General features: G+C 53.1%; 1 protein-coding gene across 5 annotated transcripts in view; it reads left to right on the forward strand.

Moving 5' to 3' along the window:
* Positions 1-22,091, forward strand: part of EIPR1 (EARP complex and GARP complex interacting protein 1) — an 88,405-nt gene that overhangs the window by 53,060 nt on the left and 13,254 nt on the right. For 4 of the 5 annotated variants that reach the window (XM_007195691.3, XM_057558417.1, XM_028162240.2 and 1 more), the window contains 2 exons: positions 1,387-1,543; positions 16,552-16,651. In XM_007195691.3, coding sequence (XP_007195753.1) covers positions 1,387-1,543; positions 16,552-16,651 — 257 coding nt within the window. The remainder of the gene's footprint in view (positions 1-1,386; positions 1,544-16,551; positions 16,652-22,091) is intronic. The other variant, XM_028162241.2, reaches the window with a different exon arrangement.

Below are 22,091 nucleotides of genomic sequence, written 5' to 3' on the forward strand. Positions count from 1 at the left end.
GGCTTAAAGTTGCCAGCTCTCTCTTCATTGTTCTCCTGTTTCAGGAGTTCCACTGCCAGTCCCATGGGCTCTGCAGCAAGACTGTGGAACTGAAAATCTCAGCAAAAAAATCAGTTTCTCCCGTAGACAGAAACTGTCGTGCACTACTTTTTCATGGTTAAAGGTGGATGTGTTAACATTAAGTTTATATGTAATATACATGATTCTTTTTTCTTTAAGCTGCAATTCCATACTCTCTCAGAGCCAATGAGGTGCGTGGCCTGAGCCCTGAGATGGGGATCAGAAAGCCTTGGTTGAAACCCTCATCCTTCTACTGGCGATTTAATCACGGGTAATAACGGTATTATGATAATAGTACCTGGGGAGCCAGGCGTTTTGCCCGTTGTGTTCACCGCTGTATTTCTTGGTTGATTAGTTGGTGTTTAGATTGGAGGACCATGTATCTAATGAGAAGTGGGACGTTTTCAAGTGTACTTTAAGGTCCTTTGTTTTTTTCGGTTTTTTTTCTTATTTCTTGGGGTATTCTTTCTTTTTCTACAATTCTTTCATATTCTTCACATGATACCAATTGACGATTTAATGCTGAAGCCTGTTCATTGTTTTATTATCATTTATTAAAGACCATTTTTAAGGGGGAAGGTGTTTAGCACATATGCCGTTTAGAACTAAATGGAAAGCAAATTTTGAAAGGGTTTACATTTAGGAATTTATGATTCAGTTTTTAATCGCATAATGTTAAATCTGTGTCTTTTTGTTTTGTCTTTTCACCTTATTTTGTGTCTTACTGAAAAATTGTTTTAAAAAAGACAAGTTGTTTAGAGGGCAGAGACCTAGAGCCAGACAGGCTCCTGAAAAGAGGTGGCCCGCCTCTCCTGTCTGTGCTCAGTGCCTCTGACCACAAAGTGGCTTCGCGTCACCATCGGGCGCTGGGCTGCCCTCCACCAGGGCTTAGCCTGTGGCAGCCGGCCCGCACCCATCCCCTCAGCGGACGGGGGCCTGCGCCACCACTGACACCATTTAGCACGTACCTGTGAACGCAGCGCGCGCAGGGCACTTAGCCCCTGTGCAAGGTGCCCTCACAGAGCTTTCAGGGAAAATCCATTGAATGCCGCTCTTAGACCCCAGCTGCACCCGTGGTGATTATATCTTTAGCTGCGCCCCACCTTCATTTCACTCCCTTTTTTGAAGAACTGTTGAAGAAGAACGGGAGGAAATCGATTTTGAGGAAATGAAGTTTTCTTCTAAAGCAGGATGGTGTGTTGGAACAGGGCAGGGGAGCAGGGGCTGGAGCCGCCCGCCTGGCCGGCCTTTCGAGGGGCAGGGGTGCGGGCCCGGGGCTGCGTGTGCGGGCGGCCACGCTCTGCTCACGTCTCCCTTGTCCCTCAGCTGCAGACGGCAAAGTCGTGACGTGCGCCGCGGTGTGGAGGATGCCAGCGGAGCTGGAGCCGGGCGGCCACGAGTCCCCGGAGGATGCAGCGAGCCCTGCACACGCCCTGGAGCTGCTCTGTCACCTGGGCCCCGCGGCCCACGGCAGCACCGCCTGGTAGGTTCCGCCCCTGCGTGCCCAGGCAGGCTTGGAGGCAGGTCCCCACCACAGAGGCCTCTCTGCTCTTTGAAGAAGATGGTGTAAATTGCTTGCTTCCGCTCTCTCTTTAGCGCCAGTTGTTTCCCAGATGAGACAAATCTATGGAGACCCTGCTGCCCCCGTACTGAGAAAAGCTGCGTCCAGATCCTTTTCTTCTAAAGTCAGTCTTGCCGGGTACCTGCCGGGAGGATGGCAGTCAGGTGCTGTACAGCACTGAAGCGCTGCATTGCTTTTTGCCTCATGAATACGCCTTCACTCAGCAATCCTGTGCATAAATTATGTTACCTTGGGTTGAAGGCTTATGATGTCTTCTTCTGTGGACCAAGCGTGGATGCCGCGTGTGCAGGTCGTGCTGTGCCCCCAGCCCTCCGAGGCTTCGTCCTGCATTTATTTCCCCAAGTGTCCTGTGCGGTCTCAGGACGGAGAGACGCCGCCGCCATCCCTTAGGGCTCCCGGGCCCCTGGCCGCCCGCCTGCCCTAAGCAATCCCGCGCGGGATTGCTGTGCCCTCCGTGGTAACGCACGGACCCCACTCACAACACTCACGGCTCACATGAGTCGCCGAGTCGCCGAAGCCTTGGTAAACTCAAGAAGCCGTGCTTTCTAGAAGGGACCGTGGGAACGTACCCTTGTTATGGGTGTTTACGGTTACAACGGTAATTGTTTTACTTAATACGGTCACACTCCCACGTGTGCGTGTGTGTGCGTGTGTGTGCATGTGTGTCCGTGTGTGTGTGTGCATGTGCGTGCGTGTGTGTGCGTGTGCTTGTGCGTGCATGTGCATGTGTGTGTGCGTGCATGTGCGTGCGTGTGCATGTACATGAGAAAGATCCTCCATGTAGTCACTTCTTAGTCACCCCTACCAATTAAACAAATTTAATCCAGCAGGTGTTTATTAAGCACCTGCTGCACACGCCTGCCAGGCTCCAGGGACCCAGGGTGATGGGTCAGGGGACCTGGCCTCGAGGAGTCACGATCTCTCGGGGAGGCCGTGGTGTAAACATCTAACCGAGACCCAGGGCAGGCGGGGACCACGCTGGAGTCGTTATGAACCGTGTGCCGTGGGCCCCCCGAGGAGAGAGTCCCTGAGTTTTACTAGAGGAGTTGATGACGGCGTCTCTGAGGAGGTGACGTTTGGAGCTGGCACTTATCCTGGTCCCCACCGTCAGCTGCGTTTGGAGGTGGGGAGGGCGGGAGGAGCAGAGCTGGGGGCCCGCGTGGCCAGGGCCCTGGGGGGCCTCCGTCTGTGTGTGGAGGTGGTTAGCAGGCGCCAGGTCGGGCTTGTTGCTTTTTCCCAGGAGTCCGGCCGTCTGCACAGAAGGGGTTGTCCCGCCCCCTGAGAGAGTACCCATGGGTGCAGAACCTCGCCGTAAACCACACAGAGCTGTTCGGAGCCCACGTCTCAGGTGGCAGCCGTGCTTCCCCAGCAAACATTTGCACGTGTCTGTGTGAGCGCAAGAGTGTGTGCACATATGTGTGTGCATGTCTGTGCACACGTGTGTGCATGTGTGCGTGCACGTGTGTCTGTTCCAGGAGCCACCCTGGCACTGAGGAGCGGGTAAGTGAGACAGTGCAGACCCGCAGTCATTTCGGGCGAGGCCGGCATATACAGGCGGCGTCCATGCCTTTGGCGAGTGCAGAGAGGGGTGAGCGCTGGGAGGGGACCTGCCCCCTGTGGACGAGGGGACGAGGGGCTAAGGGAGGGGCCGTCGTCTGCTCCCCGCTCCCCTCCGGGCCCAAATGCTCCATCAAAGCTGCCGTCGTAGGGGGAGCAGGCCGCGCCTGCCCACGGGCGGCGTCGGCGGTGGAGGTAGTACACCCGTGCTCTCACCTGTGAAAGGGAGAGTGTCAGGAGGTAAGTGTCGATATTTAAACCCATCCTCTCAGAGTCACCTCGGAACGCTGTGATTCCCAGTTTGCTGCTCTTGTTCAAAGTACTTCTTGAAGTCTTGTTTGTTGTCCATTGCTTCGCTCTGTGTCTTTGACCTTTTCACCCGTGGCGGCAGGTGTGGTTGTAGCAACAGCTCAGAGAGACCCCGCGTGCCCGCCCGTCTCCCCCAGCGGGGGCCGCGCACCGCTGCCGTCGAGGCGGCCCACAGCCCCACGCAGATTCACGTGTTCCGCACCCACGCCTGTGTGTGCCCTGAGGTCCCTGCATCTCGTCACGCGTGTCAGTCTGTGTGGTCACCACCACGGTCGGGACCCAGAACCAGGATCGCTCGGGCTGCCTGGTTACGGCCACCGCCGCCCCCACACGCCCTGCCCTTCATCCCTGGCCGCTGCGAGCCTGCGCCAGCCGGTGCGCCGTCACCGGGAGAGCATTCTGCACGTGGAGTCACGCCGCGTGCATCTGAGGGCGGCTTTTGCAGCGTCCTCCCTCCTTCCTTCTTACTCTGAGTAGGACTCCGGGTGGGGTGGACACAGTCCGTGTAAGTGTTCCCCCGTGGAGCGTCCGGGTCCCCGGCTTCGGGCTGCTGTGCGTAGAGAGCCTCCGAACAGCACCCTGCGCGCCTGGGTCTCCACTCTCCTGGCCAGGCGCCCGGGGGCAGCTTCTGGGCCACGCGGCGCAGGGCTTAGTTCGGTGGAAACGGCCGCGCTCTGCTCCGGAGGGTGGCGCCGGCCGTGCTGCGGGTCCGGTCTCGGCACCCTCGTCGGCATGTGGGGCTGTCGTGCACGTTCTCTCAAGCATCCTCAGTGGTGTCCAAGTGTCAGCAGTAGATAGGGAGTGTGGGTTTTGGAGATTTAAGGCTGAGGGATCCGTGGAGGTGACGACACTGTCTGTGGTCAGACATGAGGCAGTCGGTGTTCTGCGTTCACTCGCTTGCTTTCCTTTTCGGCTTATTACTTGTGCTGAGAGCGGTTCCAGGAGAGGGGCTCCCAGATGCTCTGACCATCGGCCGCTGCCGGCCAGACGGGAGTGTCCCGGAGCGCCACACGGTCCCAGTGCCCTGGGCTCGTGGCTGTGCTGACAGGCGGAGGCGTGGGGCTCCTGTCCTCAGGGCCCCTCAGCCTCTCCTGTTCTGGGGCGGCGGGGGCATGGGGTGGACGGCGCCCACGCTTGCATCGCAGCAAGCAGGGTCAGCTAGTGCACGGTGGGTCTCTTGTGCTCACCTTCCCCCTGGTGGCCGTAGGGTCACTGGAAAGTCACCTGTTTCTGTAGATCAGGTCTCCATTCCTGAAAAGCAGGTGACATTTCTGGTTGTGCTGATGGCTCCGTGGCAGGGTCTCTGGAATGTGGTACTTTGCGTGGCTGTAAATAAAGAAGTGAAGGGGCTGGTGTCACGTCCCCCCCAGACCCTTCTGGGCCTGACTTCCCGGTGTCGCCCTGTGGGGACACAGGCCCCGACCTGACCCGGAGGGGCCGCCCCATGACCTGCAGTGCTCAGCTCCCCTGGGCTCAGCGTCGCCTCCCCAGAGAGGTCCTTCCCAGCCGCTGTCTCCGGAATGATCACTGCTCCGACCCCACTCACGCCTTTCTGTCATTTTACCCACTTTTATCTCGTCACAGCCGTCACCGCCTCCTGACCCTGCCCTCTCTGTGTTCGTGCTCCTGCGTCTTTCTCCGTAGCCTGAGCTCCCTCCGGGCAGGGGCCTGTCAGGATGCAGGCTGCGTGCTGTCGCCTGCATCAGCACCAAGGACGGTGCCTGGCACACGGAGCACTGCACGTGTTGAGTGAGAAAGGGGCGAAGTGGGGCCGCAGAAACGATGCTGAGTCGTGACTGAGACCCGGGCCGTCGGGGGCTTGCGTGCCTCGCCTTGTCATTTCCCACAGTGACCCTGTAAAGTGGGGACCACGGTAGGTAAGGTAACTGTGGGCCAGAGAGAGGAGGAGGTTGCGTCCAGGGCCGCTTGCTCCCCGGGGCAGCGACTGGGCCTCCCGGCTGGGCAGTCTGGCTGCAGGAGGCGCCTGCGGAACGGGGATTGGGAGCCGCCTGTGGCCGTCGCTCCGCGGCTTGGAAGTGGTGTCAGGCGCTGGGAGTGTAGACGCATCTTCATCAGAGTAAGTTTGGGGAGTGTTCACGCAGCTTCCTGCTGGTCCTTTCTGCTCTCGAGGGGACCCCTTCATTTTGCAGATACTAGAGTCATCGTCTTTCCCGGCATGCTTCTCCTCTCCCTCCCGGTTCGCTCCTGCAGTCAGCGGGGCGATTGTGGAAGCAACGGTGGGCCTGGGGTCCGTGGCCCTGGGCTCTGCCTGCAGATCTCTAGCTAATTCACGGCATCCCTTTGGCGAGTCAGGTCAGTTTGGGCCTCATTCCCTCGTGTGTCGAATGGGTTGGATTCAGGAGTCTCTAAATTCACTGGATGCAGTGAGCTCTCTTTCACACCTGCTCAGTGCCACGTGCCTTTCCCTGAGTCTAGTCATAGCTCATGGCCCTCTTTCCACTCTGCCTGTCGCACTGAGGTGAGGGGCACTGGCCGCCCTGCTGCTCAGCAGACACGCGGCCGTGAGCACGCCACTCACGTGAGCTCCTCCTGGGTGAAGTCAGCTCAGCTGGTGGCGGGCTGCCCGCAGGGCTTGGACTGAGCCGTGAGGATGCTTTCACCAAACTGTGGTCTTTTCACCGTTTTCAGGGTATCTCATCCCGTCATGCTCCAGGTTATGTATATTAGCTGCCTTAAATCCTTTTGGAAGGATATGGGATGTAGATACGTAAAATTAATAAAACTTTACCTTGTTGTGTTAAAGACACTGAGGTGAGAGTTCGTCCTGGTGTCACACGTGTAGTTGACCCTCTTCCCCTTTCCGGGGGTAGATGAGGAAGGGCTGCTGACAACTCCCCCTCCGTGTGCCGCGTGCTCGTTCTTCTCTGGGGTTGGGGTCTCCCAGGGTCGGCGCCGACCCTGACGGGCGATGCGTGTTATCAGCACGTGTGGTGTCTACACGGACAGCGAGCTGGGCGCGTGGGGGCTGCAGACCCTCCGAGCCCTCTAGGGCCTCCTGGCATCACCCCCCGTCTCCCGCGTACGCCGGCGTCTTTTGGAGCCCCGATGAAGGGGGGGTGTTCGGGAACGCGGCAGCTAAGAGCAGGAAGGAGGTGACGGTCCTCTGGCACTGGCTCCCTGTGAGATAGGGGCTGTATCACCGTCGAGATTGGCCCAGGGGCTGATTAGCCATCACAGTGTAATTTGGTGGCTCTCCGTCTCCATCTCATGATGAAGAGGCTCTCCAGCTGCTGAGGAGTTACGCACCTTGGCTGTGGATTAACGCTTCCTGCTGGAGAGTGGAAGCAAAGTCAAGATAATGGAAACACGCACCATTTCCCAAGTGGTGCGTCGGGAGCAGTCATACAGACTGCAGTGTTTCACGGACGGTGAAAATCTCCTTAAGGGAGAAATCACTAAAATCGGAAGCCAGCAGCTTTGGGGGATGGAAGCGAAATTAGTGGCGGTCAGCTGCAGCCCATCCCCACACACCCTGCCCCCCAGATTGTGGCGGGGCCGCGACGGGCTGGGTTAGCCTCACTACGGGGGACGTGCCGGGTCTTTCTCTCATGTCCTTGCAGATGCCCGTGGCACTTGCACAGTGACCGCTGACCTCTGCTTTCTGGGGAGAAGACACCTCTGCAGTGCAGATGGAGGTAAATATCACACTGGAATGCCAGGCCGGCTGAGAGGGTCAGGAATTCCTGGGAAGCGGGTGTGCATGTTACTGTTCTTATTAGAAGAAGGAAAAAGGGCTGTAAGCTTGGGTGTTGAGCTTAGAGAGGAACTAGAAGAAAATAAGCTTGTGCAGGTCTCCAAATACTTGAGGTGGTTTGGCCAGAAGAAAGGATTTGGCCTCCTCTCTGATTTTGTGTTTCTTCTTTTCACTTCAGTGTATAGAACAGTGTAAGTTGACTTAGGTGAATGTTACAAAGAGTAAATTCAAAGTTATCCTTAATATCTTTCCAAAGTTGTCTCTGAGGATACATAAGAAAAGATGTTTGAAATTTTCAGAGATCCTACGGTATGATTCTGCTGCCAGTGAGACGGTGGAAAGGTCTCTGTGATTATGACAGTGTCATCCTGGAAGATTTATCAGATTTTATAAGGTCCAGGTTTGTGCTTTCTGGTTTCATCCAACCTAGATGTACTTAGGTGTAAGGTTTTTAAACTGGAGCCCTGAAGTTGCTCCCCTGGTTACTGGCTCACTGCTAAAGTGGTCCGCTAGCTTTAAGAGAAGCCTGGAATGAGGCCTCGCATCCCTTATGTTGTAGGAAAAGAACAGTCTGTGGTTTTACAGGACAACATAAAGATGTCTTCCTCTTTCACTTTGGCTAAAGTCTCCTTTGTCAAACGGGGATGGTCGTCAGAGCCACCCTGGCGCCTTGCGAGGGTCATTGAAACTAAGTATTAGGAAGGGGGTGATGAGGAAAAAATAGTAAAATGCACTGTACAGACACAGCTTATCTAGGAAGAGTCAAAATACGAAAATCTGAACGTACGGTGCAGAGTATAAATAATTATTTATATTACAGGATAAATTCATATTCTTTCTGAGATTGTAGTTCAAGTTTCCATTAAATACTAGGGTTCAAAGTGTGTTTCAGTTGGTCCTCTCATGAACCCAAAGGGTCTTTCCCAGAGCATGCAGGGCAGACATATACCATTGTATCCAGTGGGATAGTTTAGGAGAATGTATTTTTTGAAGTTCTGTTTGTGATTATTTAAACTTGAGGTTTAAATAATTTAAAAATGTAAACCCGAAGGACCACTAATTCTGCCTGGAGAATTTTAAACTATAGTCGATTTTTCTTCTGCTGTTTGAGAAACAGGGTGTGGGAGGAGGAGGAGGAGGAGAACAGGGACAGCCAGGGCTGCTGCTTGGAATTCGGGGGGGTGTTTCACGTCATAATGTGTCACGGCTCCGAGCCGACCCTGAACTTGCTGGTGAGGCCCAGGAGCAGAAGCCTTGAGCTTCCTGGACGCGCCGCCAAGCCGCGCGGCGCCCACCCTGCCCTGCACTTGCCCTCTTCTCCCTGCCCTGGGTGGAGTCTGCAGTGAGCGGCCGCAGTGGGCCTGTGTGAACCTGGACTTCAGGGCTGGGGAGAGTCAGCCGTTCCAGGGCTGAGGGCCTGCCCTGCCCCCTGGCTCTGCCCCTCAGCCCTCGCTGGGGCACAAGGACGGGACAGGAGCCTCGCCCCAGGAGGGCCGGTGCAGCTGTGTCCATGGGCTCCGCATCCAGCCCGCGTTGTGATAGGCTCTGGGCCTCGGACGTGTCCCGCCCAGGGAGGCTTCTCAGGAGGGCAGGTCTTGCTGCCCACACACTGTCCATGGCTGGATTCTCAGTGGGAGGGTGTGTTTCTGTTGAGCCATGCACATGGCTGATGTGAGTGTGTAAGTGTGTGCAGGTGAGCAGTGTCAGAATAAACACTGACTTTCGATAACTAAGTCACCCAGTGCCCAAAGTTCCACACTCGTCTGTTGTCAGAAAGGGGCACCCGGCAGTGCATAAGCATGATTCTTTCACTGCACGTATCCGTGTGTCTCGGCCACAGGAAACCTTGCATCCACAGACTCAATCAAAGCGGGCTTCCTGACTTAATGGTGTAACTCTTAAAGTGATCTTTTTTTTTAATCCTTGTAGCATTTATGAAAAGCTATCTTGTGTTCTGCTGTGATTTTTTGACTTTTGAGCAGGAAGAAGTTAACCAGATTGCCAAATCTGTGTATTTTAAGAGAGAGATGTATAAACTGGGGAAATAATGTATTACATTCTTTTTGTAAAGGGTTTTCAAAATTTGACTGGTAACCACTGATATAATCACCAATGACTTAATAGATTTGTTTCTGCCTTGGGGTTTTCCCTTTTTCAGTAAAGTAGTGACCGTGGGTTTCGGAACGCCCTGGGAACTAGTGGTCCTGGCCGAGCCCTCGTGTGCTGGATCTTTGGTTTCCGCAGCATGTGGCAGCCGTCTCCCACCTGTCGCGTTGGGGTGGCTTCCGTCCTCTGGGCAGCTATGCTGCCCTGACGACCCCACTTCCCACCCGAAGAGGCTGCAGGGATAGGTAGGATACGTCAGTTATGTGAATGAAAATTAATTTTATATTGAGGTTGTTTTAAGAGTTTCTCAGTGTCCTTTGAGTGTCCTCACCCCAGGTGCCAAAATCCAGAGTGTGAATCATTCATTTTGCAGTCACTTACCTGAAGAAGAGAAGTGTGTGTTTTGTTTGATCAGCATGAAACCTGCCAGATGAGAACCATTGTTCCTGCCGTTAGGTCCGTGTTAACTGCCTCAAAGAAGTTTAGATTTGTTTTTAATTTGGGTTTATTTGCAGAAATGGCCCTTTTCTTGTGTTTTTCTCTCAGTGATTATGACGGGACATAGAGTACGTATATTAGATGTATGCTACTTTGTTCAGGACTTGTTAGTATAATTTTATGTCCGCTCACATTCACGGGTAGAGTGTGATGAAGCCGAAACGTGGATGATTCTTATGAACAAAGAAGTAAACTTAGTTTGGAGTAGCACGTACGGCAGAAATTCTGGGTTATTTTCTTATGTTTATAGCACTAGTTTCATGGTGATGAACCGTGACGCAATGGAATTTCCTTTTTGTTTTTGCACTTTGCATACTCCACTTATTCCAAACACTCGTGATCATAGGGGTTGCTCCCTGTAAACTCACCACACTTACTTTCGGATGTGTCGCCCTGGGTAGACAATAAATAGCAGCTGTGCTCAGCAGTTAGGCCCCATGTGATACATGGTGTCTCATTTGGCGGCAGTGCTATGTGCACCTTGGGGACCCCCTTCTTTAGGAGGGATCCCGCCCCCATGGCTGTGTCGACTGTCCCGGGTTGATCCCACCCGGAGAAGAGCACACAGAATTGGTTTGTTGCAGCTTCCACGGGAGCAGGAGTTATAGGACAAAAGGCACATATATGAAAGGAACGAGGTGAGAGAAACTGAGAGCTGGGAAGCCAGGGTGAGGCTGACAAGGCGGGAGGCGAGGGTCTGGGCGCAGCTCGCCGGCGGTAATCGTGCGGGACTGTCCACATCAGGGACTGTCACCGATCGGGACCCACCATCACCCCGCTCGGTGGCCTGGAAAGTGCGCCTAGTTTTACAGGTTCATCCTCAGTCCTGCTTATGCTTGATGCATCTTTCAGTCACCCCCCTCTGTGTGTACGTGCGGGGTTTCGTCTGTTTTTTCTTATCATTCTTAATAGTGAGCTGCCCAGACTCACCCCTAACATTGCGGTTGGCAGACACACGTCCCGATCAGAGCCTCCACCAGACGTGCCGGGTGCTGGGCCCCCTGGGCCCCCTTCTCGTGTGTTTAGAGCACCTCTCCGGGCTCTGTGGTGGGGGCTGGTGGTGCGGCAGCAGTGAGACGCGGGAGCGTGTCCCATACCTGCAAACGGTGTGTTTACCTCCCCTTCCGTGCTCTCCCCGAATCCTCACACCTGGTTTAGACGGATCCCAGGAGAGAAAATCCATGGGCTTTCTCACCATCCCAGGATGGTTGCTGGCTTTCTCCTTAATCTAGTCTTTCTCAAGGGCAGTTAACAAACTGTTAGTGACATAACTCATGTAAGTTTTCTGAAGTACCTCTTTTTTTCCCTCTCCTTTTCTACTTTGGGCATCTCTGGTCATCCAAGTAAATACGGCAAGGTTAACTCCTGTAGCAGGGAAAAGGCAGACGTGTGCCCTTTCCTTTCAACTGCACGTAAGTCAGAGATTACACACTTAAATCCCCTCAGAAGTGAATGGCAAATGTTCAGAGGCACGCCTTAATTCCTGAAGATTCTTCCGTGTGGATCTACCTTCCTCAGGACACATAGAGGCTGAGCATGAATGGCCCAGCTCAGGGGCAGATGTTGCATTAGTTCCAAAAAGGCCTTAACTCCAGCTTGCCCAATGCTCTTTGTGTGTGTGTGTGTGTGAGTACGTGTGTATGTCTGTGTGTGTGCCTGCATGTATGTGTATGCGTGTGTGCGTGCGCATGTCTGTGACTCAGAACGAGTGAGACGAGCTTTGGAACAGACTTGGGCATCTTTCTCACTCATCCCCCCTTTCCCCTTTGTTCGCTTATTTTGAAGCTTGGACCCGAGTCCCGGCTCTGGGGTTTGCCTGGTCTCTGCCTCACAGCAGCCAGGGCTCCGCGGGGAGCAGCGCGGGTGCCCGGAGCACAGATGCCCGGGGGCTGGAGGGGGGCTGACACTTGCCCGGCAGTGCAGGGACCTACACCGTCCTTGAGGGGAGCCAAAGTTGGGGCTGAGATGCTGAGAGACAAAGAGAATGAGAATATGGGGAAGGCTTCCCATTTCGTGTATTGACCGAAACACGGTGCCGAAGCCCTTGGTGCAGGGCCTGGGCACTGGGCTCTCGAGCCAAGTCACTGGTTCCTGGGTCGGTAACTGCAGACCCTGGAAGGTTCTCAGACCCCGAGGGCGGATCACGATGCCTGGCTCACTTTTGGACAGAGGCCACCAGAGGAAGGCCTGGGCGCTGCGGAAAGTGGGGCTGGTGACTCGGGACCCCGGCTGCTGGGAGTGAAGAGCAGACAGTTGGGCACCGTCACGTTTGGGCGCCTTTCAGAGCAGGTGGAGAGCTGAGCTTCTGAACTCTCGCGCGAGGATGTTTTTCCCTTAAAATAAATCTCCATGGAATTATTTTTGGTGCGTGTAAGGGTGATAATTTTAATGTTCCAGGCAAATTTCAGAGTAAGCTTTATGGTTTTTCGAAGGGAAGCTGTTGCGTTTGGGGCGGACGGTCTTTGTTGTGGAGGGCTGTGGCACACGAGGACACATCCAGCAGCCGGGGCCCTCCCGGTCGTCATGGAAACCCAGAAGTGCCCCCCCCCCGCAAATACCCCTGGAGGGCAGTGCGGCCCTCAACTTCAGAGGCTCAGCTCTAACCGCATCTGATAATGTGTATCTAGGACTTACTCAGCACCTCCTGTGTGCAGGCACTGTTCTAAATATCACCCTGATCTTCACAAACCAGTACTGTTGACTGCTTTTACACTCCTGTTACCCCCACTGGACAGATGAGGAAATCAAAGCACTACGAGATTACGGCACCCAGAGCTGGGACTCAAACTCCAGCAGGCTAGCCTCAGACTCCGAGCTGACCCGCTGCACCTCACTGTTCTGGGCCATCTACCTTAGATGCCGTCTGTGTTTTTAGTTGTGTGTATGTTTTGTCTGAGTGTGTTTAGTCTTTAAAAATCCTTAATTCTGAAAAGTGAGATGTTTCCTTGGGTTAACAAGTCATCACTTTACCTTTCTGGAAGGTTCTTCCTGTGGGCAAGCTTGGGGGTTGCTGCATGGAACCACTTCTCAGATGCGTTTGCGTGTGTCTTGGTAAAGACGCGTGTGTCACGGGGACCAAGGCACCGTAAGGGAACAGTGATGATCTGCTTTGTTTTTCCCAAGTGTGTCAGCACAGTAAGTCAGTATGATTAGCTGCTTTAACTCGAGGTGTCAGGCAGTGGTCCTTCGTCACTTTGCCTAATGGTGATACTGAAGCTAAGGAGCTTCTTAGAAATGATGAGCTCTCAGGCCTGGTCGTGACCTGTGGTTCTGGAGTCAGCCCCTGGTTGGAGCTCTCAGGCCTGGTCGTGACCTGTGGTTCTGGAGTCAGCCCTTGGTTGGAGGCTCAGCCCTGCCCTTCACAGCCACTGCACTTGGGGCAGGCCACTCAGCCTCCCAAGTCTGTCCCCTCGTCCGTGAGATGAGGAAGGGAAGGGGACTCCCGTCGTGGGTGTGGTGCAGCGGACGGGGAGGAGAGCGCCGGCACCCTGCCCCGGGAGCTGCCCGTCGTGCTGCTGGAACCCTAGCCCCGGGACCCAGGGCTCTCTAGGCAGACAGCGCCCTTTCTCCCCACACGTCCTCACGGGAAGTTCTGCTGGAAGGAAGGCCTGCAGTAAGACTTCAGCTTTCCGGCGGGGCTGGGACGGTGTGGGTCAGACAAGGGCTGTGCCCAGGCACTTCTGTCGCATCGAGGTCCTTCTCCACATCCGGGCCGAGCGCCGATGGGACCGCATCTGCTGGGGGCCCAGATTAATAGCTCGGAGTGCTTGCTCGGAGGGAAGGGCTCTGGCTTGCCTCTGGTAACTTTGTTCATGTGTATTATAAGCCTTTACAATTTTTACTTTATAACAAATGCAACAAGTCTTTACTTAAGATTTGTCATCACTTGGAGTTGAAACAACAAGTCCATTTTGAGCCTTATTCAGAGAGTTTTAGTTCCAGCAGCACTTAGAGTTTTCTGTTATTATCAGGTGCTTTCAAAAATTAGGCAGGTCCATGGCAGGGACCTGAAGAACCTTCTCCCTCTTGCCAGGTACCTCCAGAAGTCACGGAGAGGCTTTGTTGCTTGGGGGGGGTGTGTGGTGTGTGTGTGTGTGTGTGTGTGTGTGTGTGCGCGCGCGCGCGCGCCTCTATAACTAAAAACGAACTGCTGATGTGCACATGGTGGTAGCTCCTGACCTTCAGACTGGGAACGGCTGGAGTGATGCCACCGTAATGCCCTATTGGAACCATCTTTTAAAGTCATTGTGGTGCTCAGTCTGCTTATAGGTCTTTGAGGAGAGAAGTAATAGGTAGATGGTCTCAAAGATTTTCCCTTTTTCCTTTTTTGATATACATTTCCCAAGGAGAAGTGTTTTTTTTTTTTTTTTAACATCTTTATTGGAGTATAATTGCTTTACAATGGTGTGTTAGTTTCTGCTTTATAACAAAGTGAATCAGTTATACATATACATATGTTCCCATATCTCCTCCCTCTTGCGTCTCCCTCCCTCCCACCCTCCCTATCCAAGGAGAAGTTTTGACTTGCGTGTCAGCCTTAAGATGTTCTAAGTTACTAGTGGAAAAGGTACACGTACTTAAACTGCCCAAGGATTACTTTGCTGAAATTCTTAATTCTCATTTTATGAAAGAAAAAGCTATTTTTATGACGATTCCAGTTCCTCAGGCCTGGTACCTGAGGCCAGCTAAACTCTGAGGTTTTAGACTTCTATGGAGCACGTGGCCTTGTGGCTGTGGGATGGCCCCCTCCCCTGGGGTGGGGCTGTCTTCTCCCGAGTCAGACGTCTTTATTGCTGGGCAGAGCTTGGGAAGAGGTGTGCAAGCTGGGCCTTCTCAGCTGTCACCTGCCCATTTACTGGGACAGGGCCGTGGGTGACCGTCTACCAGGACAGGGCCATGGGTGACCCTCTACCAGGACAGGGCCGTGGGTGACCTTCTACCAGGACAGGGCCGTGGGTGACCCTCTACCAGGACAGGGCCGTGGGTGACCCTCTACCAGGACAGGGCCGTGGGTGACCCTCTACCAGGACAGGGCCGTGGGTGACCCTCTACCAGGACAGGGCCGTGGGTGACCCTCTACCAGGACAGGGCCGTGGGTGACCCTCTACCAAGACAGGGCTGTGGGTGACCTTCTACCAGGACAGGACCATGGGTGGCCCTTTTCTTCCCTCTCTCCCTGTTTTGCATTTTTCCTTGGTGTTCATTGTCAGTTGTCTGAACTCTACATAAGTGTCCCCATGAAAACAGGCTACCAAGAGAAGTTCAGTCAGCTTGCTCCAAAGATGTGTCTTCAAAATTAGAATTGCCATTATCTTAACAAAATAGGAGCCACAGATTTCAGTACCAGATTTCTTGGTGTCTCTTCCAGCTATGGTGTTTCTTGTTTACTAGATATTGTGCATTTTTCTTTGTTATTATTAGGAAAGATAAAGTAAGCTCTTCAATACAGGAGTGATGTACTGTGAGAGCTTTGTGTGTGTTTTTAAACTATAAATGAGAAAGAAATTGTAGTTTTGAATTACATTATTGTTGTGATAAAAGTAATAATAGCTCATTGACGGTCTCGAAGAATGGTATTAGGGAGGGGCACCCAATCAATCAGTACTGTATTCTGTGTGAAAGAGAAATTGTGAGGGTCTCTATTTATGTCTTCAATACTCACGTGTTGGAGGACGTGAAATGAAATTCTCCTCTTTATAAGCACTTAAGAATTTCATCAGGGAAGACAGAAATTCACACTTGTGATCAAACTGAAAAATTTTTGATCTCTTCATGGTTTTATCACAGAGATGATGTGATTTTTGTCTTTTGTTATTCAAATATGTATCCGTTAAGAAGGTTTTGGCTGCAGGTAACAGGACACTGTGGCTCACATAGGCTGAAACAGAAGGCTTTTATCTGACATCTCAGGCCTGGTGGGTACTTCAGGGCTGTGACCTCCCCACCCACCGCCCCACACTGCTCTCAGCTCTGCCCTCCCAGGAGGTGGCAGCAAAAGACGTGGGCATCCTCTCCAAAATCACACTGTCCACCTGTGCCTCTTCAGACCCAGCGCCCAGCAGGCCCCCTTGCGTCTCTGTGGCCAGAATTGGTCAGCTCTCCATGCCTCGGGCTCTGGGAGAACCTGTCAGCAGTGTCTCAGCTCCAGCTGCCATGGCAAAACACCACAGCTGGGGGCTTATACGACAGAAATGTTGATTTCTCACAGTTCTGGGGGCCGGAGGTCTGGGATCACGGTGCAGGTGAGGGCTCTGTTCCTGATTTGCAGACGGCCGCTTTCCCACTGTGTGTTCACATGGCAGCAAGAGAGAGACACAGATATAGAAACAAAGACAGAGATATATAGGGAGAGAGACAGAGAAATAGACAGGGAGAGACAGAGACATACATATATAGAGAGACAGAGAGCTCAGGAAACTCTGTTGTCAGTCTGTACAAGGGCACTAATCCCATCATGGGGCCCCACCCTCCTGACCTCATTGAACCCTAATCACTCTCCAGATCACCCCCCCCCAACACCAGGTGACTTTGGGAAAGGACACAGACATTCAGGCCACAGCAGAGTGGTAGCCTGGTACTGCACCGTGTCATTGCAGAGCTGTTGACAACACTGCTGGTGACAAAGGGCCAGGCAGAGGCTTTGCTGAGGGCCATGTGTAAGAGCTCTTGGCCTCAAGGTGGGACTCTCACACGTCATGTAATGCTTGACCCCCTCCTTCCTCAGTGTCGCGTGGGAGCCCGCGGGAGACGGGAAGAGAGTCATCTCGTTGGCTGACAACCACATCCTGCTGTGGGATTTGCAGGAAAGCTCCAGCCAGGCTGTGGTAAGTAACAGGAATTACACAGTTTTGGTTTTTTGTATTTTTTTAATGTGACCTTTCAGCCAAATTCAGAATACATTTCTTGATCATATATGTTTAGAATTTTGACATTGTTTGTGAAACAATTAATGAACACACTGAATCATCAGTCAAAGAATTGAGTGATTGTCTCTTTCAGGCAAAAGCTGTTTGGGATTCAGGCCTCAGGGCCATGTACAAATAGGACACAGAACCCTGGATGTTGACAAAACTCCCCCCTTTGGCCATAATTTGTCCAAAAGAGTTAGCAGGATATCCAAAATTATAGTCTTCTGTTTCAAGGATAAGTCTTTTTAATGAATGGATTTTCAATGTGTATTTGGTTAAGATCACCTTTCAGGTAGGAGCAGTCATGCAGGCAAGTTTCCTGGTTGTGCAAATAATGGTTGACTGTGACCCAGTGACCTTTCAGCCTGCCCTCCTTTCACTCACGTGTGTGCCCGGTCCTGAGGGTGTAGCCGTCTGTCACGTCAGCCATCTGTCCACGGGGACGCTGGAGCCCTGGCCTGCACACAGGCTGTCTGTCCGTCCCGTCCCCACCCGTCCTGTCAGGCACCCACACGTCACCCTCAGAGCCTGCCACCGAGGCTGAGAGTAGCTGTCTCCACAAGGTCCCAACCAGAAGGTTACGTCTCTCTCAACAGGCCTTGTTCGTTCCCAGACCTGTTTAATATTTAGCAGCAACCTTCTTGGGAACCGGTTTGGCTTTCAAATATTCATCACTTTGAATGCTTTGTCCGTCATAGAGTAAATACTCTGCCAATTGGTATATTTTCATATATGATCTCTTAAAGTTTCCTCTTATAAAATGTGTTTTTTACATGCATTCATAATTTCATTGCATTTGCATGTCAAAGCGACAACTTTAGAGAGAAAACCAAGACATTTGAAATGAAAGCTTCTAATGCCACCCACTCAGTTGGGCCTGGGGCCCAACTGCCACGGGCTCATGGATGGTGTCTCTTGGACAGGTTTCTTCAGTGAGCTTGCATCTCACCTTATCCACTTGTTCCCGGGATGCGTGGTCAGCACTTTCCAGTCGTGGTACCCACAGTGTTCGTAAAGCCTGTCTTCACCCTCTGGGTGAAGAGATGCGTGAGTGATGATTTATCACTGTCGACACGTGACCCAGAAGGCAGACCCTTCACAGTATGGGGTGTCCTGTCTGAGTCTTAAAGCTGCATCGTCAGAAGGGTGTCTCCCAGGCTTCAATGTGAACTTAAGAGTATAATACTTCAGAAAAGAAATCGCTATTTTTATTAAAATTAAAAAAAAAAAAAGACACATCTCTGTATCATGGAGTAGAACGCAAATTTCACCCAGACTTTCAAGCTCAAGCAGGGAACTCGAAGGAAACTGGCTGCCTCCGGTTGTCCTCCTGGTGGCCCGCGCAGGTCTGGGCAGACACTTGCACAGTCCCCCACCTTCCAGGGGGACTTGCGAGGCCGTCTGGGCCAGAGTCCAGGGGCCCCTCCAGTCCCCTAACTCCAGCCTACCTCTCGGTGGGGTGTTCCTCCAGAGCGCACTTGAGGACAGAAAGGGACAGTGCTTTCCTATGGAAGTGCCGGGGCTCGAGGCAGGCTCGGGGCGGGGAGCCTGGGCCTGGTCCAGAGGATGCTTGGAGCTGCTGAGCGGCTGCCGCCGCCCAGCAGGAGGCACCAAGAGGAGCCGCTGGCGTTAGGATTCGGTGGCTCCCGGGGCCCCGACTTTGCGGGCCCCGTCCTGTCATCAAAGCGTGAACATTTCTTCAGACCCTCAGTCATCTCAAAATGATTTTATGGTGGGGTGATTAATCTGTACCTTATTTTCTGCAGAGACCAATTTCGTTTTCTCTCCCCCATTTTTATCTGCTGTCAGCAGTTCTGTCGATACCACTTTGCGACCCTCGGGTGGAGTATTTAATACTGAAACCTTCCTATCGATTTCGACCATCTTCATACCCGGCTCCTCAATTTTTTTTCTTATTGTCTGAGGATATTGCCTTCTGCGGTGAATCTAATCTTATGCTCACTGCATCATTACCTTTTGCAATTAAATTGGAGGCTCTCTGCCATTTATAATCGTTAGTGGAGCCCAGGGGAGGCCTAGGGCAGAGGTTCCATGGGTCCTGGACCCCGATGAAGGCCAAGGCAGAGCCTCCCTGTTTGGGTCTGTGTGCGTGCATCTCTGGGTTCTAGCTCCTTTCACTGGCTGTGGAAAGAAGCAGCTTCTCCTGAGGTGCAGGGACGGCAGAGCAGGAGGAAGGGGGCCCGGTGTCACACACTCAAGGTGCAGGCCTGGGGGCAGTTGCCCACAGGAGCACTTCTTTGAAGGGAGAGAACGGGTTTCAAGGACACAGTGTGTTTTCAGGAATTTCTAGTCCAAGGTTTACAGCGTACCATAGGAGGCCCGAGCACCGGCAGATGCGGCAGCAGGCGGTGACCGGAGAGTCATTCCATGCAGCCGTGCCCGCTGAGCCCGGAGCACAGAGCGTGCTTGCTGTCCGGGGATAGAGCACGGGGCGCAGGCTGAGCCCCTCGGGACCAGGGCAGGGGCGGGGCGGGCCTGTGGTGCGGCCCGGGCTCCCCGCTTCCTCGCCCGTGGCCCTACCTCCCCCGGCTTCCTGGGCTCCGAGTGTGGCCACAGAGAGGAGGGAGGCTTGCTCAGCGGGCCCCCGGTCAGACCCTGCGGCGCGGTCCCGGCAGGCTGGGTGCCTGCAGCACAGCCAAGGCCGCGTGGCCCCGCCTGGGGGCTCGTTCTCTGCCTCCGCGGGACACGCCCATCCTGCGGACGCCCCAGGACCAGGGCCTCGCTCCCGCCCCCCAGACAGCAGGGGTCTGGACAGCAGCCCTAGATGAGGGTGCGTTTCTGTCACTCAAGCCCCTGGTCCCGCTGGGGAAGCAGGTCCTGGTGTCGCCTCCCTTCTTATTTGCAGGGCTGAGGTTTTTCTCTTTTCAACAGACTTTATCTTTTAGAGCAGTTTTAGGTTCACAGCAAATCTGAGGGGAAAGTGCAGGGATTCCCCATCCCTCCCTGCACAGCCCCCGGCAGACGGGGCAGTCACCACAGTGACGAGCCCACGCTGACCTGTGGCCGTGCGTCTGCGGATTTGGACACGTGTGCTGACACGTATCCACCATTACAGATTCATACAGGGTGTCTTCACTGCCCTAAAAATCCTCTGCTCCGCTAGCCCTCCCTCCCTCTAAGCCTGTGGCAACCACTGATATTTTTACTGCGCCTGCAGTTCTGCCTCTTGAAGAGTGTCCTAGAGCTGGGGTCATACAGGGTGTAGCTTTTACAGGCCGGCTTCTTTCTCTAGTCATTGCATGTAAGGTTCCTCTGTGGCTTTTCATGGCCTGACAGTTCGTGTGTTTTTAGCGCTGAGAGATAATCCATTGTCTGCAAGCTTCTTCATTTTGATAAAGTTCAGTGTGTGAGTTTTACAGATTGTGCCTTGGGTGTCAGGTCTGAGGACTCTGTGAACAGCCTTGGATCTTGAAGGTTTTCTCCTGTGTTTTCCCTAAGGGTTTTACAGTTTGCATTTTACATTTCAGCCATGGTCCATCATGAATCGGTGTTGGTAGACAATGGCTGTACCCTCTCTGGGGGCTCAGGCGAGGACAGAGTCTCGGGGGCCTTCGCTGTCCTGGGTGGGGTGTCTGTCTGGAGCAGAGCAGTTGTCGAGAAGTTCCCTGTCTCTCGGAGCTGCCCTTCCTGGCCCCTGGGCTGCAGGGAGCAGCGTTCCTGGAGCTTTGGGGGTCTGTCCCCAGAGGTGTTTCTGGGTTGGGGCCCATGCGGGAGAGAAGACACAGACCCTCAACACTGTGTGTTCCTCGTGCCCCAGGACCCTCCCTGGTCAGCCTGTTCCCCACCTGTGTTTGTTCTGTGTATAAAGTCCCAGGTTTTTGCTGCACTTGGTGGGAGCTATAAAGAAAAGTGCATCCGCCGCCCGCCCCCCGCCCCCCCCCCCCCCCCCCCCGCCCTCCCAGCCGCAGACGTCCCTGAAGGGAATTTGAAGGTCACAGCCCTCCTCTGGGCTCCTCACTTCCCTCCCCACGATGTCTGTGATGCCCGAGGGCGTGACAGCTCTTGCCTCTGACGAGAGAGGAAAGTCCTGCTGCCCCAGGCGACTGGGGGACATCGCTGGCTGGGGGCTGACGGGCCACGGGGGCTCCCTGGACCCACTGTGCAGGCGTAGCCAGGACCCACTGAGGCTGCAACAGCCCGCCCTTGCTCACTCATTTTAAAGTAGCTCCTTTAAAGAGAGGCACAGACCTTGGATCGTGTAATCTGACCCCTCGCTTCACAGGTGAGAAGAGTGAGGCTCAGGAAGCAAGGGACTTTCTGAAGGTGGCCTGGCTGACAGATGTGGGTCTGCAGTTCAGGCCCGCTCTGCCCCGTCGTCCCACAGAGGCGTGTACTGAGGGCCTCTCGTGCACACGTGCCCAGCCGACCCTCCTGCAGAGCTTGCGCTTGGAATCTGCATGTCTTGGGTGGGCAGCAGCATTTTGTCCTGTGAGCGTGGATTAGATTTTGGGAAACAGTCAAAAGTAATTTGGAGCAAAATCTAGTAAATGAGATAGTTAATTAAGCAAGCTTTATAATGTAAAGCTAGTTAGTGGAAACCATGTTCAAACTCTCTGAAAACTGGTTTTCTTTCTTTTTTCTTTTTTTCATTTTTACTGGAGTATAGTTGATTTACAATGTTGTGTTAGTTTCAGGTGTACAGCAAAGTGAATCAGCTATATACATATATCTACTTCTTTAAAAATTTTTTTAGATTCTTCTTCCATATAGGCCATTACAGAGTATTGAGTAGAGTTCCCTGTGCTACACAGTAGGTACTTACTAGTTATCTTTTTTTTTTATTGGGGTATAGTTGCTTTACAGTGTTGTGTTAGTTTCTGCTGTACAACGAAGTGAATCAGCTATATGTATACATATATCCCCTCCCTCTTGAACCTCCCTCCCCTCCCATCCCGCCCATGTAGGTTATCACAGAGCACCGAGCTGAGCTCCCTGTGATATACAGCAGGTTCCCACTAGCTATCTGTTTTACACATGGTAGTGTATGTATGTCAATCCTAATCTCCCAATTTGTCCCACCCTCCCCTTCCCCCCTCCGTGTCCACATGTCTGTTTTCTACGTCTGTGTCTATTCTTGCCCTGCAGATAGGTTCATCTCTACCATTTTTCTAGATTCCACATACATGCATTAATATATGATACTAGTTTTTCTCTTTCTGACTTACTTCACTCTGTATGACAGCCTCTAGGTCCATCCACATCTCTACAGATGACCCAATTTTGTTCCTTTTTATGGTTGCGTAATATTCCATTGTATGTATGTACCACATCTTCTTTATCCATTCATCCGTTGATGGACACTTAGGTTCTTTCCATGTCCTGGCTATTGTAAATA

The sequence above is a fragment of the Balaenoptera acutorostrata genome, chromosome 12 (assembly GCF_949987535.1).
Source record: "Balaenoptera acutorostrata chromosome 12, mBalAcu1.1, whole genome shotgun sequence".
Lineage (NCBI taxonomy): Eukaryota > Metazoa > Chordata > Mammalia > Artiodactyla > Balaenopteridae > Balaenoptera > Balaenoptera acutorostrata.